Source organism: Cryptotermes secundus, unplaced genomic scaffold (assembly GCF_002891405.2).
Source record: "Cryptotermes secundus unplaced genomic scaffold, Csec_1.0 scaffold1766, whole genome shotgun sequence".
NCBI classification, from domain to species: domain Eukaryota; kingdom Metazoa; phylum Arthropoda; class Insecta; order Blattodea; family Kalotermitidae; genus Cryptotermes; species Cryptotermes secundus.
The window spans coordinates 260,774-281,034 of record NW_019736432.1 but is presented as its reverse complement, the minus strand read 5'-3'; the positions used below and the strand labels follow the sequence as shown (position 1 = coordinate 281,034).

Genomic DNA, 20,261 nt, shown 5'->3' with positions numbered 1-20,261 from the left:
AAATTGTGGAACATTCTTTGTGAACTGGACACGAAGGGACTCTGATTTCTTTCTTGAAACAAGGTCTATCTATCTATCTATCTATCTATCTATCTATCTGTCTATCTATCTATCTATGGCTCTACAGCCCTTTATTAGACTTCGACCTTTTTCAATTCCTTAATTCTATACAAGTCGGTAGGGCTCCTTGGACGGGGATCAGCTCTACGCAAGGCCGCTACCTAACACAAACACAGACGGACATTCATGACTTGAGTGGGATTCGACCCCACGATACCAGTCATGCCAGCGTTGGAACGAGCGAACACAGTTCGTGCCTCAAACCGCGCGACCACTGAAACAAGGTTTACAGTTCAGAATACTTGAGAAGCTGATAGTCATTCATCTGGTCACAAAATTTCCTTCATTTTTATGGAACTCAGGAGTTCAGCGGAACTTATTCTGAGCCAGTCTAATTCCTTCTGCTCCCTTTTGCCCTATTTATTGAAGATTCTTCATAATATATTTCTCTCGCCTGCGTCAATGTCTGCATAACGGAATAAATAGTATCTTCCTCCGAAATATCTGAACATGTACCAGACTATACGGCGCAACATCCCAGAAAACAATCTTTTAGTCACCGCATGTTTTCTGGGAAGGTTTAATGCTCATTTACTTAGCCTCCTGCACATTCTGCATATTCTGACCGATTGTTTATTGATTTAAAATTACGAAATGCTATTGAAATGTTTTGGCGCTCTTCTTTTTTTTCTATAACGCGTAAGATGTACGTATGATGTTATTTTCTTCTATTGCTAGTGGGGTGGGACTAAGTCCCTTGTACTGCGGCCACTTCTGGCCTATTGTACCAGCCCCAGATAGGTGAGGGTGATTGTGGAGCAATTGGTGGAATGAAGATTGGCAGGGGAAACTGAAGTACTCGGAGAAAACCCGCCCCAGCGCCACTTTGTCCACCACAAATCCCACTTGACCAGACCCGGGATCGAACCCGGACCGCCGCAGTGGGAAGCCAGTGAGTAACCGCTTGAACTATGACGCGGCCTTATGTTCAGTATTAACTCACACTCGTCGGTGCGCTATTATCTGACGTTTCAATGAAGATAACTCGTACTGCACTATCAAACACTGCTTTAAACCAAATAGACTGAGTTATGTACCACACGCTTTGACAATAGAATAACCTTCACTTTGTCCACAGAGTCTGTCTGTGAGAACTCTAGGTATAAACATTATACTTTCCCTGAATTACTTTGGTTTTGCAAAGGAGACACTGTGTTTTCTGTGAGGTAGGAGCTGAATTTCTGAGCAAATGTTTATAGGATGTTCGGTCTTCAAAGGGGGCACCCGGTGGCATAGTTAGTTAAGGCACTATGCTACAAGTCGGAAGGTCGCGGGATCGAATCCCGATGAGGTGGATTTTTTCAGTTGACCTAATCCTTCCAGCCTCATTATGGCTCTGGGGTTGACTCAGCTTCTAACAGAAATGAGTACCAAGAATATTCCTGTAGGTAAAGGGCTGACGGCGCGTAAGGCAGACAACCTTACCGCCATCTTTGAGCCGATTGTCTAGATAATGTGGGACCCTCAACGTCTCACAGCCCTATGGGCCTCCACGGCCTCTTACAGGGATAGCTTTACTTTACTTCCTTACTTTTTTTTTACTTTTTCGGTCTTATAAGAATTAAATCAAATTGACGGTCTTCCACTTATTCTGTTTCTACGTAATCCTCCCCTTCGTTTTGTTCACCTCCTCCTCCTCCTCCTCCTCCTTTTCTTCAGTTGTTGATAGCCGTCAGGTCCGCTTCGCTCCACTATTACTTCTGACGCTTAACTATTTGCTAGGAGTCTGTCCGTCCTCCTTCAGAGAAGAGATTTCGTCCGAAAGCTGTGTTAATTGGTTGTATCTTGTTTATAAATGTGTCACCCTCAGTTCGATCCCGCATTAAGTGTGAATGCCTAACAGAAATGTAAGAAATGGCCTTCACAGCCAAGTTCTGCTGAGGCGGTCCTCAATGGAGGCAATGAATCTTCCATCTTATCTACATCTAAATTCATCCAAAATACAAAACTATAATTTAATATCACCCTGTAAATATGCATTAATATGGCAGATGTTGAAGACATAAACCGATGAATCTAGGTACTTGCTTCTTGCTGGACATTTACAAGGCTTAGACCTTCACATGTTGGCACCTGCATTAATTTCCTTAACATTAGAGGACAGACTGGCATTGTAGAAAATTTCCTGACACAAAGTAATTCACCTTGCATTAGATTTCTTACGTTAAACAACTCCTTGCTACAAGGTTTCCCTTGAAGAAACACTAGATGCTAAAAATATCCCTACTGTCATGAGATCCGAAGTTTTAAGTTGAAGTTACATTGCCCTTTTGTATATCGTGGAATATTTTCTTATGAAAGAGTCATGAAACCAGCAGATACAACCGTTACTAGGGAATGACTCTGAAAACAACGGTCGTTGCTAGGTAATGGCTCAGTAGCGATCACGTGGTCACTCCAACAGACACAAAGGCAATAATGGAGTAAGTGTGGGAAGAGGTGTTTTATATGCAATTCAGAGTCAAAATTATGTTACGACCGACGGTCAGTCAGTCAGCCAGTCTATCTTGGTGTGAAGCCCCCAACTGCAGCCCACGGTCAGATTTTTATTATTCAGACAGTTGCAGGTTTCTTGACGTAGGGCACCCTCTCTAACTAGTGGATTGGTCTGTCGTTTACAATTGCTGCTGGCTCTAGCCAGCGCAGTCATTCTCGGGTCCGAGTCCCAGGGGACACATGACCATTTTTTACAGTCTCAGGTTCGCGTCTCTCCCAACCTGGAAGGCCAGATCCCCGTATTTATATCCCCCAGGAACATAGTGGCCCAGTTACACCCCCAGACATAGGGTTGTCTTTTCGTCGCTTTCAAGGACTCGCAGGGCTAGAGTGGAGGTGTTCGAACCCGCCTCCACGCGGGGTGTCCATCCGTCCCTAAATGTTATAAACAGGACTAGTTAGCTGTTGCAAGAAATTAGAGGACTTCTGAGGGCCAGTCATTGTGAGATGCTGCTGTTACAAGCTGGTAGCTGAGGCTGGAGACAGCTCGGGAACCAAAAGGAAGGGGAACGTCCTGCATTAGAAGCCGCTACCAAGCAACGGCAGTGAATATGTGTCTGGACGCTAGTGTGTGTGTGTGTAATAGTGAAATATAAAATGTAGTCACGAGTCGTGTATCAAAGTGTGCAATAAATCAAGTCATCACTCCAAACCCCAGTCTATAGTCACACTATGTCACGTGACAATATTTTGATGCTTCTTAGATAAGAGGCAGGAAGATAAAAATATTTCGGTGGAGATATATTTCTCGAATTTAATACCTATATGTAATACATACATAATTTTGTTCGTCGCTCCAAAGTACAGTACTTAACCTTCCCCTTGCTTTAAATGGAGTTGTTAGATTTACTGTGAACACGATCATGCGGCACTTTAACCACTGTTTATAGATTCTTGAGGTATTTGCTGACAGCCTACCAATTGCAGAAATGATTTAATATGAAATGGGGTGAGGATGATTTTGGACGATGGGGTACCTGTAATTTAAGGGAAGGTAACAATGGTTTTTTGAAAGTAACGTTCCGACAACCATTTAAAACCTTGAGGAAATCCATGAAAATCCGCGGAGTTTCATCACACGTCTTATCACTAAATTATCCTACTCACTGTTTGTTCACTTATGTATTTAGCTGAATAACAATTTTTATTTCCATGTCTCTTGATGGCTTCTTCACGAGTATCGATATGAAGGGACGGGAGCCGTTCACACAATTATATAAATTAAATTTTAATAAAATTAATTAAAATCAACAAAAATATCACTGATTAATCAATTTTATCCTCGATAATTTTATTGATTTTAATATATATTATTAAAATTCAGTTTATTTTGTTGCTCGGTCTTTTAACACAACAGGATACAAAAAACATATTTGTATGTTTTACCAGTAGATTATGGTTGAAACCTTCTTAGAAGTTCTGCATCTTCTGTTTTTAAATTGTAAGCATCTCTTTAGGTGTGAAAGTGATCTATATTTTAAATGTTCGCTCGGAAAGGCGTAAAAAATTACACGATTATACTGAAAACACATCTTATATTCCGACCCGCTAGATCGGGACAACCCTTGGAAATTCGCACTAAATAACTTGGTGTTTCCCTCTTTGTATGTAAATTGTAGTAGAATATATGCCCCATACCCTGTTACGAATTGTTGAGGATTTTAAAGGGAGTGATGCATATTTCCCTAGAGTGTCAGGCCAATGAAGATGTAGGAACGCTGAAAGTGGAATGTCTCCTTTCCCTATTTCAGAGTGGAGCTCGGCAACTCAACACAAAGCGTGTCTGTTGGTTCAGTTCCATTCCTTATTGACAACGCTGATGTCAGTTTGTTATGATTCCCCTTGAGTATCGGTTAAGTAATGGAGTTGTGCCACCATATAAGCCAGAAACTCCCTTCACATGTTTTACCAATTAACAGTCTATCACAAAAAACATCAGCTCCACCAGCCTAAAGCCAGGAGAAGGAGAATCTTGAGGAAGACATATATTACAATAGAATATTAGGAATTGGGTTCTCTATCATGGAATTCAGGGATTCTTTTGCCAAGCAAGTAATAATCTAAATCTTGTTTGTTGCCTCCTTCGACTCCTGAATCCTTTTCCGCATTTTGATTACTTTATTTCAGACGTTTTCCACGACTTTCTTTCGCAGTTCTATCGTTTAATAACGAATATATTTTCACCTAACAAGAGGCTAATCACACGAAAGACAAGGGAGTAGCGGTACATAAACAAGTAATTACATGACACATACAAATTTCGCTTACCTGAATTCTGATAGAAGAATTCATTCATGTTACAAACCCACAACGACCTAAATAACAAAATAGAAAGCATAAATTTTCTCATTCAATATTTTTAACACCTGATGATGGCAACATTAGTCAAAACATGCAGAGAAGAACTTTTAAAGTGAATAAGGTTAGGTAAAGTTGTCCCTGTGTTTATCTAGTTAAGTACTGCGCCATGAAGGTGTATGGGGTAATGGATGTACAGATCCACATTTTCTTGTCCTGAGTACTAGTTGGAGGTGAGTGGTCAGCTTCATGTCCCTGCCGCTTTACCCCCGGGGAAAGAACCCCCCCGGCACCCATTGGATAGGAGGCTGAGTGGGCCCCAGAGCCGGTCTGGACGACGTGGAGAAAAGAAAATTCTAGACACTACCGGGACTCGAAATCAGACCCCTTGGTCGTCCAGTCCGTAGCCAGCCGCTACACCGACTGCGCTATCTCGGCTCCACCTAACGCGAATGTGTGTTACGCTAGCAGAAGATTAGTGCAGAAGAACTTATTGACACTGAGTATAGGCGAGAGAGGAAATCGCAGTCAAACGTAGCTAAATCTCATTACACAACTTCTACGAACGAAACCGTCATTTCTTGCCCTTGAGGCTAGAAGCTTCTCTCCTACTGAGCAAAGCTGGGTTCGAGATTCACGTTGTTTCTTGTGGAACTTCTTGAATGCAGAACAGATTTCGTACATTACTCTTGTGTTTTAACAGACTATCACTGCGGCACGCGGTAGCGTAGTTGGTTGAGGCACTATGCTACAAGCCGGAAGGTCGCGGGATCGAATCGAGGTGAGGTCATTGACTTTTTTTCTTCAATTTACCTAATCCTTCTAGCCTCACTATGGCCCTGGGGTCGACTCAGCCTCTAACATAAATGAGTACTAGGAATATTCTTGAAATTTTCTTGGGGTAAAGTTCGGCCGGCGCGTAAGGCTGACAACCTCACCGCCAGTTATGAGCCGATTGTCTAGAAAATGTGGGAACCTCGACATCTCACAACCCTATGGGCCTTCACGGCCTGTTACAGGGATAGCTTTACGTTTACCTTTTACTTTTTTAAATACAGGAAGTTGATCTGGCGTTGGAACTGAACCTCTGTGTTTCTGTTGTGATTTATCGCAGCAGCTTCTAATGTGTGTGTTACAATGGCCGACCTCGATATACGCACACAGGTATGCGGTTCTCTTTCAAGATATTTCGAAACAAACTATGAATATTCATCGGTCGTAAAGGTCGTTATTTGGATCACGAGTGGACAACAAAGCCTTTGCACCGAAAGAGACGGAGCGGGCGTGGTCCGAACCTTGGTCAACGTGCACGACATTGAACATGAACTTCCTACTTACCGTCCCTATAAGAATACATGCAGAACCGTGAGAAGGCATCAGTTGCTCACTGTCCGACAAGCACAGCACGAAAACAACATTCGACATGATGAAGCTGGTAAGTAATGTCTCCAGTAATGTGTAGCTGTTGGTATGGATTTTAACTATCTTCTAATTCAGCATAAAATCCGCTTAAGATATTAAACCTGCATCCATGAAGTAGTGGGTTTTAATATTCTGGACACTAGGTTTGGGAAACTGGATTTGTTTCTGCCATCAGGCGCGCCTAGATGTGGAGACCCTAATCAGAGTTGTTCCCTAGAAAGTGCATATGCGTTGCAGAAGGGCCCAATCTATTCATAATATATAGTATATAGTCAGTAAGTTATATATATATATATATAACTTACTGACTACATCTTCTTCAGACACATTCATAATTATTCTATAATATTCCAACCTTTTCAGTACTTTTGAGAACCGTCGTAGAAGTATTACATTTCATTTAATCGGATACTCAGCGGGGTTCTAGTGGCATCTATCCACACAGGACAGCACATTCATTCTCTAAGACTGGAATACGTTAATCAAATATTCGAGTGATAGAAGTCCATACCCGCTAAATTAATCAGTCAATAGATCGTCAAAGTCTCAAATTAAAATATCCACATAACAATAGATTAACACTAAGCATTCAGAGTGATAAATGCTTACAAGAGAATGGAGAATGCGCGGTATACCTTAAATATCCTGCAAATGACGCATGCTTTATCTGTTTAAGTTTATCTCAAAAGATATACCTCCAAACCCAATATCTATTACAGGACCACAGTTTGTAAAAAAAAAAAACAACAAAAAAAAACCCTATTTGACGGGCACAGTATTTGCATAAGAAAAATGTCGTAAGAAAGACCATGAACATTAATAAGCTACATTTCTCTACAGGATTCTCTACAAAGGACAGATAACATTATTTCAAACAAAAATTTTGTGTCCATAAGTAAGTTACTTTCTTCGTTTGCCTTACTGGAATTACTTTTAAATCGAATATTACTTCAATGTCTCTAAAATATATTGCCTAACAAAACACGTCCTGTAATTTATGCAAATGCTTACTCACTTGTGGAACACGGAAAGCCGGTTCAACTAACTAGACACACTTACCCAGCAGGCCCAGCAGTATAACACACGCAGTCACAGGAGCAAGACACAACACAAAGCACAATACACACACGAAAGTAGGAAGAATACTCCGACAGAAGAAGATAGGTGTGACTCGCGTATTGAGATACGACATAAGGATGACAAATCCTGAACAGTTTTAACATTTTTAATATTTAAAATTTAGCAATATATATGACGAATATATATTTTAGTATAAAGACAACAGGGCATGCAATGCAGTAGTTCGACGTACATCGAAAAGCACCTGAAGATAACACTTTAGTGCCGAAATATGTAGTGCAAGAGAGAAGAGTAAGGTGAATAAATGTATGCACTGTAAGACGGTCAGAATAAATCATGGACATAACTAGAATCCATTTGCTGGTATATTAAGTAAGAGGAACCTTTAATAGAGCTTAATTTAATTTAAATAAGTCTTGAGGAAATTTTACAAAAAAATGAATACAGAATTGTAACAAAATAGCCTGCAAATATTATCAAAAGAAATACACCAGTGATAGATCAATAATTCCGTCTATTTTTCGGTTTATATTGCGTGAAATTATGATCTATCATGGTATAAACAACATCGCATTAAAATATATCAATTCCGTGTTTCCACAAGCATGAGAATTCAAATTTTTTTTCTTCAAATTCTGAACATCAGCAAGAAACACATAAAAGGAGGTACAATACTAAAAAGTACAGACATAATAAAAATACAGTTAAAGAATTTTGCCGAAATGAAGACTGCAAGACCGAACAGAGCCTGGCTAAATAGAGTTATACACAAAATTATGTATTTTTCGAAGACTGAAAGACTTCAACTAGTGAAATACAGTATTTTAGTAGTAGTGATAGTAGTAGTAGCAATATCAGCAGTCGTATTAATATTAGCAGTAGTTGCAGTAATAGTAGCGGTAGTGCTTGAAGTTGTAGTATTAATAGTAATGGTAGTAGTTGCAGTTGTAATGGTAGTAGCAAAAGTAGCAATAATTGCTGAAGTAGTAGTAGTATTTATGGGCCATAGTCATATTGCTGATTCGTTTCGCCTGCTATGAAACAAATTACAGTAAGTTATATTTTATGATACCTCTTCCACGCTATATTTAAATGTAGAAGACAACAGGCAATTCAGCAATTCAACTTTAAAGTAGGGAAATCTTTTAAATTAAATAATGAAAATTAAAATAGTTATCGTGTCATTGATATTTTGTTGAGTCTTGATAACACGAGTGCCACCTTTTCCCGCAGGTGGCTTTCTTTTTCCTGGTGGTGTTCGCCGTCGCCTCTGCCCAGGTTCTCTACCCATCCGTCTATCAGTCTCAGGGAATCCTGCAGGCTCACTCCCCTTTCGCTGCGAGCTCGTCTGCGAGGGTACAGACTCACGGCGGCGCCCTCCTGGGACTTGGCTACGCCGTCTACTGAAGAGTAGCTCCTTCTACTGTCAGTTGTAAACATCATGTTGTTTGTTGGTTACATTAAAGTGAGCAGCCATCTGTTTAAGTTTTCTATAAACCGGTGTCGTTTTGTCGTGTTTCGTGTACCTGTTCCCTCCAGCGACTGCAACCATTCCCTTGCTGACACACAGCCTTGAACATCTATAAAACATCTCAGACGCTTGGTTTATTGTAGGATTGAACCTAAACCTAAACATATGTAAAGAATGATGACTTATTAAAGCATACGCTGAGTAGCACTGTCAGATAATAACAGGTTTTCAAATCACAGCCTTCTGGCAGGAGCACGAATTTCGAAGTAACATGAAGACTTACTCTGAAAATCAACCGACCTTTCTGAGGAACATGTTTCCATCTTCAGTCGAAGAATAAGCCAAGCAAGAAACCAGCATGAAAGCAGGTTGTAAGCAGAGCAATCGGCTTGCCTTAAATATCGAGTTTTATAAGAAAGAAGGGGGGGGGGAATGGAAGATTGCAAGTCGGTTCCCATTGGCTCGCCCGTGGGGCAGAATGAACAGTGAGCACCCAATAGCTCTAACACACAACCGAGCAATCTAACGGGAGTCAAGAACAGGATAATCAGAAGGGCCCTAAAAAGGGCTGGCTGTGCTGGTATAGGGAAAGAGAAGGGAGAAGTTGTGAGGGTTTGCTGGACAAGTCGACTGCTCTGCTTGCAAACTGTTCTCTCGGTGCTTCCTTGCTTAGCTTATTCTGCGAAGATTGACGCTATATATTTCTCCGAAACGTCGGTTTACTTTCAACGAACTGCACGGCGTTATATGACGGAAGATAGAACGCTTCATAACCACCGACGTGAGAACCTCAAATCCTACAACTAAGGAACCTGTTTCCTATATTTCAAGGTACCCTATCTATATAACCACAAAGTGCCATATCAGAAGAGAGTGGTGTGAATAATCACGGCTGTGAGCACTCGAATGTCAAATAATGTTCTTTGTAGCGGAAAGTGAAAGATAAGTTATGAGGAAACCAACGTAAACGGTATGCATTCGTATTCGTATTATGAGAGGGGGTGGGTTTCCCCATGTACTTAGTCCAGTTATTGGTCCATTGTGCATCCCCCTTTAATTTCTACTGTCGCCATACCCTACCGGTAACGGTGCGTGCCATCAGCCCCCGTAGAGCCAACGACGTCGGCCCTCGGTACCGTGATGCTTCCCCCATCCACCAGAGGCATTGGAGACTACTTGGGCGGGAAAGGCTTGTAATTTAGCTCAGAGGTCTCCTAGAGATATGAGGTTCTTTTACGCGCCGTAAATCTACGACACGGGACACACAGCTTAAAGTCCCTCCCGGAGGATTTGTTCCCTGAATTTTTCCGCCCTTAAAAATTCCACGACCTCCGTCGGGTTTGAACCCGCGTAGCTTGAGTCATGAAGTGGGAACGTTACCCCTAGACTACGGAGGCCGCTGATATATGTAAATGTATCGTACTTATCGTCAGGAAAATATAGAGCAAAGCTGTTACAATTATCAATTTGTTAACATAATTTTGGTGAACTGTCTCTACGTAATAACCTGTGAATTAAAGGGAACCCACAAAGAAATAATGTTGACGAAATAAAGAATAAATACACTTGGGACGCACATGCCCGTAATTATATCTCATGCTGAGATGAAGAAAGCATGCAGAATGTAACATGCTTGATATTGTGACATGTTAGACCCATTTCTAAGCAACGCCCGAAATACGAGCACACGTTTGAAAATTGTTTGCAAGAAGTGTTTTATATGTGGTCCGCGGCATGCCCGTTGTTAGGCAAAGGGTCGCTAAACATATTCCCGCCACAGCGAATGTTTCTGTTGCTAGGCAATGGCATGGAAGACAGGCCTTCGCAACAATAGAGGAAGCGGCGTTTTCTATGGGTCGTCCTTGAGACTATATAAGTATTCCAGCCATAGTCAGAAGAGTAATAATTGATGGAGTAAAACGAAGTACAACGAAGTACAACGGAGTTAGCATGCGAAAAGAAGACTTTATGTGTGCTGTAGTTACAGGGAGACTGTTATAAATCTGTTGCCAGGATACGACTAGTGAAGACTGAGAAGACAGCGTGTCCTGGTGATTCGCGAAGTGGGTAGAATAGCGAGAGGTCTATAATTAATTGTGGTTAAGAGAGATTGTGCCGGTCACGGTAGCCGAGCGGTCTAAGGCGTGCACTGTCTTCGCTCGCTCGGAAGCCGGGGTCGTGGGTTCGAATCCCACTCAGGGCATGGATGTTTGTGTGCGTTTTTCTGTGTTTGTCTACAGGTAGAGGCCTTGCGACGAGCTGATCACTCGCCCAAGGAGTCCTACCGTATGTGTAAGATCTAGTAAACCGAAGTGAAACGGAGAGTTTCTTGGAGGTAGGCCTAGGCCCAAATTGGGGCTGTAGCGCCACAGGAAAAAAAAAGAGATTGTTCAAGAACGTGTTAATAAATCCAATCAGCCAATTCAGAACCCGTTACTATTGGTCACGAAGTCATAAACTCGTGGCAATACTCGCTCCGCATGCATTGATCTTCAATTATGTTACGTTATTCTCTTTCGCATCATTACTTGACTAGTAAATTCTCTTTCCAAACTGATTATCTAGTTTATTCTTTATTTTGTTTCTTCCATCTTTGGTCACTGTTTTTTATGCTTCCATCACACTGTTCTATAAACATCACCGCCTTTCAGTTCTTTACCTTGCTCTATGGGGCATTAAGTGGAGGAATTGTTTTGGAAGAGACTGTGGACCTGTCGTCTGACAGATTACTGATGATGATGATGATGATGATGATGGGGCTTAATTTGATCACTGGCAGGAATGAAGGGTTCTTGACTGTGCACCTCTCAGATTAATTTGCTATTACTTGAACATGTGTTATTCCTTATCTATTCCGGGTTATATTAATGTCCTTGAGGCCTTACTTCGTTTCATTCCCTATAAAACTGAATCCTAATTTAGAATTAAATTGTTCTAAATTCTTAAATATATATATATCTATTACGAGCTGGATTCTTGTAGTACTGTGAATGATAAAAGCAAATTGAATTGTATGATAGAAAAACTATAAACATAAAAATAATCGTATTAAAATATGTTTAGGAACTCGGTAGTCTTGGGACAGACATTATCAGTCGTTAATGTGAAATCCGAAGCATTTCAAAAACACGAGAAACGGATATGTGAATTTTGTCATTTGAAGTTTATTTCTTATGAAATAATATTACTATGGTACTCTGTTATCAGCCCGCACACCAATGAATTACGTAGCATCGCAGCAAGCGTGTTTATCGAAAACAAGCGAAGCTAAGTGGAACATAGGAACCGTTTCAGAATATTTGTCAGTGCGTTTAGTGTTCCTTCTTGCATTATCTAGTGCCAGCATTACAGTTCTGCTTAACGTTCAAGAGTTCCTGTTTCAGCATTTCAGGGTTCTCTGGAGAATATGTTCGTGCGATTGCACTCGTACAATGTAGAACCTTCAAACAAACCTTACTTGTGAGAGTGTGCTTAAGCTGCTTCAGATCTTTTTGTTTTCCAGTTATATTGCTTGTGCATACGCTGCTTCAGATCTTTTTGTTTTCCAGTGATATTGCTTGTGCTTACTTGTGAGAGTGTGCTTACGCTGCTTCAGATCATTTTGTTTTCCAGTGATATTGCTTGTGCTTACTTGTGAGAGTGTGCTTACGCTGCTTCAGATCTTATTGTTTTCCAGTGATATTGCTTACGGCCATACATTTATGTTTGTCTGTCTTATTCTACAGCTCAAAGGATGTTTCCATTTACCTTAATAATCCCACACAACTATGAAATATAATTAATCTGTCTCTTTATACATTATATATTCTTTATTTGCATTAAAATTACAAGGCAATGTTGTAGATTCCCTTCTGAATGCACTCCCTTGCCTACTTTANATAATCCCACACAACTATGAAATATAATTAATCTGTCTCTTTATACGAGTACATTATGTATTCTTTATTTGCATTAAAATTACAAGGAAATGTTGTAGATTCCCTTCTGATTGCAATCCCTTGCCTACTTTTCTTCAGATATCATCACAACATTGAAAATATGACGACAAATTGGAATACGATAAATTGAAACTCAGTTAACATTAAATGCGGTGAAAACAAGTGAGAACAAGAATTAGTCAACACATTTTTTCTGTTAAATCAGAAACGGAGAAAATAATATCATATGTAATTGTAACTCTCTCGCAGAATATTTTCGGAGCATTGGACTGAAATTAATTGTATGATATTTGAAGTTCTAAAGGCGGTGAGAATTAATTTTACGGTCTTCTGGAAATTGGCACCGCGTGGTATGAGAAACAGGTGCCAACATTTCGGAAGAAAATGCCATGTCCATGTTCGCAGTCGATCCTGACTATCGAGACCACACGTTCCTCCAAATGTGCGGCTTTCGTTCTTTCTGTTACACTGCACAACGTCACACTTTAGAAGGCCCTAATTTGGATTAAAATTTCAGAACGATGCCCAATGATGTTATTTTATGGACCTTATGATTGCATAAAAGTAGAGTATCACTGTCAAGACACGTCGCATGTCATGTACTGAAAATTGCAATTAACCAGAACAATTCATTTAATTTTAAATATGTTAACCCATATACATAATAACATTAATTTTACTAGGAGCGTCTGATTGGTGCTTTACCTTTCCGCGTTCATTTCACACCAGTTTTCATACTTAGAACTACAATGCATGAAAAGTAACCTAAACCGGGATCGAACACGGGACTGAGGAAACCCCTCTAGTTATTAATACTAAGCTACAGAACTATCAGTGTATCTAGTGCAGGTTGTGATTTGAAGAAATTAAATTAAGGTTAACAGATGTAAATAACCTGCAGTATTTCTAGAAATTGTGGGGCTATAAAAAGGGATGCTAGCATCAATCAAACGCACCAATGTCAACTCTAAATTCGAATTGTATTCGCATTTACTGCGAGTTTTGTCACTTGACTGGATCGAGAAAATTTGTATTTCACTAGCAACGTGACATAGACACGCTTTGGATAAAGATGAATGATTTCTTTTAAATGTTACTGAAATACTATAAATATTAGTCAAATTGCGGTTCTGTATTCTCTTACGTTACTTAACGTAATTCATTACATTTCTCAACAAAGAGGAATATTAACGTCTCGATGGATATTTTTTTATAAATCAATTATTTGAGAATGGTCTATGAGTTAATGAGAATAGTTCTTTTAATATAAATGAATATAATTTATATACTTATATTTATATATATAAAAATGTATTTATTTATTATACAGCATTCTTATACGTAACAAATAAGCTCTCCTTAATTTTTAATTTTAATTTTAAAACATCAGTATATAGAAATTATTTTTCTAGCTTCCGCATCTCCATATTTTGTACTTCGGTCTTCTGAAGAGAGTCCAGCTTCACACGAAGCTGCTCCATGCATTTACATTGGGTCATAAATAATAATCACTTTACATTCAAATAACCTGGACCATTACCACAATAGTCCTCGTCTACTTGCGTCCCATCCTAGTGTGCGGTTTCCTAAGTACTTCTGACATTACAGAGGGTATACGACATGCCCTAGAAAGTGCGATAGAGAGAGGGAAGTTGTTAGGAAAGAAAATTGCCAATCTGAAGAACACTTAATTAAAATCTTATTTTTGTTCTTTATAAATTTAATGTTACAAAGGGTAAAGTATATAAATTAAGGACATAGAAACTGAACTTTGATTTTACCAGCATCAGCATTCTTAATAAATTTTGAATATCTGAATATCACTTCACACAAACTATAGCAAACCTACTAATGATTATTGATAATTATAATACAAATAAAATACGTTCGTTTCGCTCTATTTTCATATATTTTAATCATAGTCTTCCAGTTTTACGAGAGTTACATTTTAATTTTATTATTATCATCAGGGATCTATGGATGAGAACTTACTCCACTGGAGAGGGCCGCGCCATAGCTCAAGTGGTTAGTCGCTGGCTTCCCATCGCGGCGGCACAGGTTCGATCCCGGGTCTGGTCAAGTGGGATTTGTGGTGGACAAAGTGGAGCTGGGGCAGGGTTTCTCCGAGTACTTCGATCTACCCTGCCAATCTTCATTCCACCAATTGCTCCACAATCACCCTCACCTATCGTCTGGGGCTGGTACAATAGTCCAGAAGTGGCCGCAGTACAAGGGACTTTGTCCCACCCTACTTGCAATTAAAAAACAATACTCCACTGGAGCACCTGTACCCCTTACGATATATGTTACTTTGTAGCTTAAATACAACGCACTGAATAATGTCATATTCATAAAAACCAGTACATGTAAATGTTATGATAACGTTGAAGGCTCCTCTGCACAAACGCTGAAAGTTTAACGTTACCGTACGTAAGTATGGATTACGGATATTACCATTTCACTTTTGTGTTGCCATTTAAAACTTAACGATACGATTAAACTGTGTTTAATCTGCATTTCCTATTCAATTTTCAGCGGGAATTTCAGTAATTATTTGCGTTGAATAATTATTAACACTATATATAATATTTACCCTTTAAAGCACAGTGAAAACTATACTACCACCCGATTTAACAGAACGGAAACTTTTTTATTTTGTCACAGAGTGCCTTTATAGGAATTATGTGACTCTCAAAACAAAGAACGAGTTTGCCATAAATATCAACAACCAGCAGGTCCTTGAAATGGAGACTTATTTCATTGAATTTTAACACGAATTAAATTAATTCATGATTTAACGTATTAATAGAATGTTCTTCTGGCGTATTACACATTATACATGCATATATATATATATATATATATATATATATATATATATATATACTACCACAGTCAATAATTTTGTAGACTGGCCGCAAAGCTTCGTTGCAATGCACTACAGCGGTTAGGTTGAGGCATGATATGATGCCCTGTTAGTTCATCTCTCGTCACAGCAAGAGGCAGTTGTGTACAAACAGTGTAAGCAGAACTATGTCCTCTGTTGTGAACTACAGTTAAATGCGAGTGGCGGAAATCGAAAATGTGGCAGTTTGAACAACGGACAAACATAAAGTTCTGCCAGAAACTAGGTGAATCCCCTACCGAAACATTTGGCATAGGAAGAATTGGCTGTTGCTACACGACAACGCCCCCGCACATCGCTCTGTTCTTGTCCAAGAGGAACTGGCAAGGCAAAAGGTCACCGTTTTGCCACACCCTCCGTTCTCACCTGATCTCGCACCCTGCGATTTCTTTCTCTTTCACCGCTTGAAAGCAAAGCTACGTGGTCGTAGGTTTCAGTCGTCCGAGGAGGTGGTCATTGCCACAAGAGACGCCGTACGGGATTTTTTCGCTAATATGTTTCAACAATGTTTTCGGCACCTATATCAACTTTGGCAGACTTGCATAGCGGCCAACGGCAACAATTGTTAAGGTCGATGTGGATCTGTGTAAGTGCATGTGAATACCTTGTAATATGATGCGATAAAACCACAGTTCACGAACTTAATGACTCTACCACGTATATATATATATGTATATCACCAAGATATAGGTGATGGGATGGGGTGGTATGGATTGGATTTATCCGACTCAGGATGGGGACCAATAGAGTGCTTTTTGACCACGGTAATGAACCTTCGAGTTCCATAAAATGTTGGAAACGTCTTGAATAGCTTTACAACTGGCAGATCCTCAAGCGGGGCTCATCTCTGTGGAGTTAGTTACTTCGTTGGTTGGTTTGTTGGTTTGTTGGTTAGTTAGTTGTCATATAAACGTAATATATGGTTTATTTTGTGACATTTTCAGTAGATCGCACTATATGGCGTTTATTTATTAATGGAAAGATGAATGAATTAGAAAGTATGAAGAAGGCAACGGTCGTGGCCTAATTTTTGGCACTGTTCTAGCGTTTGTTTGTAGAGACAGAAAAAACCACGAAAATCCTCAGGGAGGACAGTTGGTTTCCTGACCCGGGATTTCCCGAATACTAAGAAGTGCTGACCACTCGGCCTCTGTGTTCGGTAATATTGCGCATGAAATTAGGCATGATTAGCTGAATATCCAAGGCCGAGAGTGACTGAGCACCTCAACTGTATGATACTATGTATTCCCACAAGGCACGATTTACCTCCATTTTTGAATCTTCATAGTTTTCACAGTGAAAACAGCACAGCAGCCACGAGCAAACCCTGGGAGATATAAAGAACCTCCACATCAAGATAGACTGGTGGCACAATATCTGCACCATACAAGAGGGACGATGGGAGGACGAACACAAGCCTGCATGGTTTATGAATTTTAATTATTGACAATGAAAAAATTTTTAATTAGCATCAAGAAATTTTAAATAATTTTTGAAAACTTACATTCCCAGGAAACAGCTGTGTTTGTGAAATGTTCTATTTTGTGCACTATGCATTCTAACATGTAAGTGTACATACTTTACGTCTAAACAACTTATGTGAAGGTGGTTTCCTATTTGTAGTGATGTTTGCCCTCTGAAGATGGCCCGCAGAGACCGAAACATGTAAGGGTGTTAAGTTTTTCATGTAGTAATAAACTTACAGGTCACATTGGACGGAGTAATTCATATTTGTAATTGTTAGTATGACAGACCAGAATGAAACAAATCAAATTTATCTTACGTTATATTTTTTGGTAAATACAAAATGGAGCAGAGGATAAGCATATTGTTGACATAGAATAACTTTGTTGACATTATTTTCCTTACGTAATATAAGATAAAATGCATTAAAATGCCTTCTTTTTTAGTAATTAAAAAGGTTTTAGCTTGAAAATCAACAAAGTTATTCTTATGTGAAAAACATGCGTTTCCTCTGCTGCGCCCTGTATATCCTTGATTATAATGCAACCATGTGGCTTCCCGTTTTAAAATAGACCACTGCAATTTGTTGTTTCCTGCAACCGAAACTGATATGTTGTAATTGGTTGTTACAGGACCAATGAGGACGAGTTATGGGCCACCTCTGGTTGGAGAGGTCTCTCTTAATAGTCACTTTACTCAGCTTGCTCGCCCCCGGAAGTGGCGGGTACATAGAAACTATGAGGAAGGTAAGTGTCTCGCTTCTCTGCAACGACAGAACCATTCTATCTCCAACGAACATTTCTAGCCAGCGGAACTGTTGTCCCAACCGTACTACAACTGTATTCCAGGTCACTTTGTATATGCCTGTTTTCCCCGTTGTGGTTTCCTCTGTTTTCCTCCAGGATAAAACCAGAATTGTATGTAAACTTACACCATTCGCTTTTCATCATCAATTTGTTTCTCAAGCTAGAGAAAATGTAGTAGTTCTGCAAACCGAACAGGCAATTCCTGTTACCGTACTCACAATCTCAATTCAAGTGGCAGATTATTTTAGGAATGTGGTTGATATAAAAATAAAATATTTCAGCATAATTAAAGTGTTTTTTTTTCTATTTTTAATGACGACTTCTAAATCCCAAGAAAACGCAGTAAATCATCGAAAGACGAATCTAAATTATTTTATTTTTGTGATATTTTTAGGTTCGCCTCACAAAAGAGTCTTACCAAACTTTGGAAAGATCGACTCTTTCCTGACAAATTTTGAATCGAGCAGGCCACAAATAACATCGAGAATAAGAATAAGAATTGGGTATTCTAAGCCTTTGAATTCTGGCCTTTACTGTTCACTACGGATTTTATTCAAAGCCTTAGAAATTTGCATAATGTTTGGGAAGTACCATTTTCTTATATCTATAACTAATCTTCGTAGATGAGTAATTATTTCCCTCAAATTTATATCTTTTAACGAATAAAGCAGGACAGACAGAGGCTTGAAGAATGTATCATCCATTATTTTGTATACGTAATATCATTTTATCCTAATATTGGTAGGTTTAGTTTACACCAAGAATGAAATGTTCCTCAAAAAACTGACGTATATATTTGTGACCTTAGAGCATACCAGTCTTTAAGTAACATTTAACCAACACCTCTTTTTTCAAATTTCCACAACTTTAGAGATATGTGACTTGAAATATTTCATTATCTTAAGTTGAATGAACTGTAACGTGTTTTGTCCTGAAGACTCCGTTCAGATTGTTAATTGGTTTATTTAACAACCTACAAGTCGTAACTACAATTGATCATAACATTGTTGCGGATTTAGACAATTTCACTATTCACTCTATCTTCAGTAGTCTTCACGTAACGGGAGCTATCCAAGTCTCTCTGAATTACACGCTCCCAATATAACTGTACTACAGCGCACACAAAGTCTTGAGGGCACACAATAAGTCTTCACTGGCTGACTTCTCAGTTATCGCACACTATCACATAATATCTTCTAACCACGCGTTCGGGTCTTTTTTCCGCGACTGCTGCTATATTTCAACTGAACTGCTTAGTCAAAGTCAAAGTCACATTGCGACTGACGGTCAGTCAGTCTGTCTGTCTTGGTGTCGAGCCCCGGCTGGGGCTCATGACCAGATTTTTTTTTCTTTATATGAAAGTTACTGTCCTGTTCATTTGGGGCGCCCTCTCTGACGAGAGATCGGGTCTGTCATTTTTCAGTCATAGTCTGTGTTAGTAAGTACATTGTCAGTACTTACATATATTTACAATCTAAACTTAATTCCTATTTCTATGTACAATATATACAAGGCCTCTGTCAATCCAGGCTCGGTACAGCAGATTATGCCCTATTTCTACTAGTATTCGCTACCACAGTAGCCTAGTCACTTGAACGGTAGTATGCCTGACCGCCGCCAAGTTTAAGCCTCTTATACTTTCTGTGTCTGGCTTCGCCTTGTCCGATGTTGCGAACATTCTCATTTTCATGATTTTGTATGACTTCTGCTTGTTTCCTGCATAATTTTGTTATATAGTCATATACGTACGGAATTTTAAATGCCATATGCAAGTCGCGGACCGGTGTGCGCCTTGGAAAATTGCCAATGGTGAGGAGAACCTTGTTTTGCAGGCGCTGCAATTTCACTAGATGGGTGTCTGCCGCAAACTCCCAGGCTGGACTAGCATAAGTCATTACGGATCTAATGAGAGCTTTGTGGATGGTCATTTTAATGTTAGCGCTCAATCGCTCACTTTTGAATAGGGAATATACCCTAATGAATGTTCTGAAGGCTTTGGCTTCGATCATTTCTATTTGCAATCTCCATGTAACTCTCTTATCGAAGATTACACCTAGATATTTTGCACTATTTACAAATGGAACATTTCGTCCATTTAAAGTTGCTGGGGAACGCTGCCGAGAGTCGTTTATTGCTGCGTAGTAACCGCGGTGTCCCCTGTTACGTCACAGCGGTGAGGTGGTGTTTACTGAGCGTTGCGTAATGATGGAAGGAGTGAGGGTATGTGACGTCACTCGCGAGACCGCAGAGTTCACGTGACC

At 39.6% G+C, this 20,261-nt stretch overlaps 1 protein-coding gene across 4 annotated transcripts in view; it reads left to right on the top strand.

Annotated features, from left to right (window-relative positions):
* Window positions 1-20,261, top strand: part of LOC111869968 (probable G-protein coupled receptor CG31760) — a 245,382-nt gene that overhangs the window by 105,478 nt on the left and 119,643 nt on the right. For all 4 annotated transcript variants that reach the window (XM_033753622.1, XM_033753623.1, XM_023861873.2 and 1 more), the window contains exon 2: window positions 17,827-17,940. In XM_033753622.1, the coding sequence (XP_033609513.1) occupies window positions 17,845-17,940 (96 nt within the window). In that variant the 5' untranslated portion in view covers window positions 17,827-17,844. The remainder of the gene's footprint in view (window positions 1-17,826; window positions 17,941-20,261) is intronic.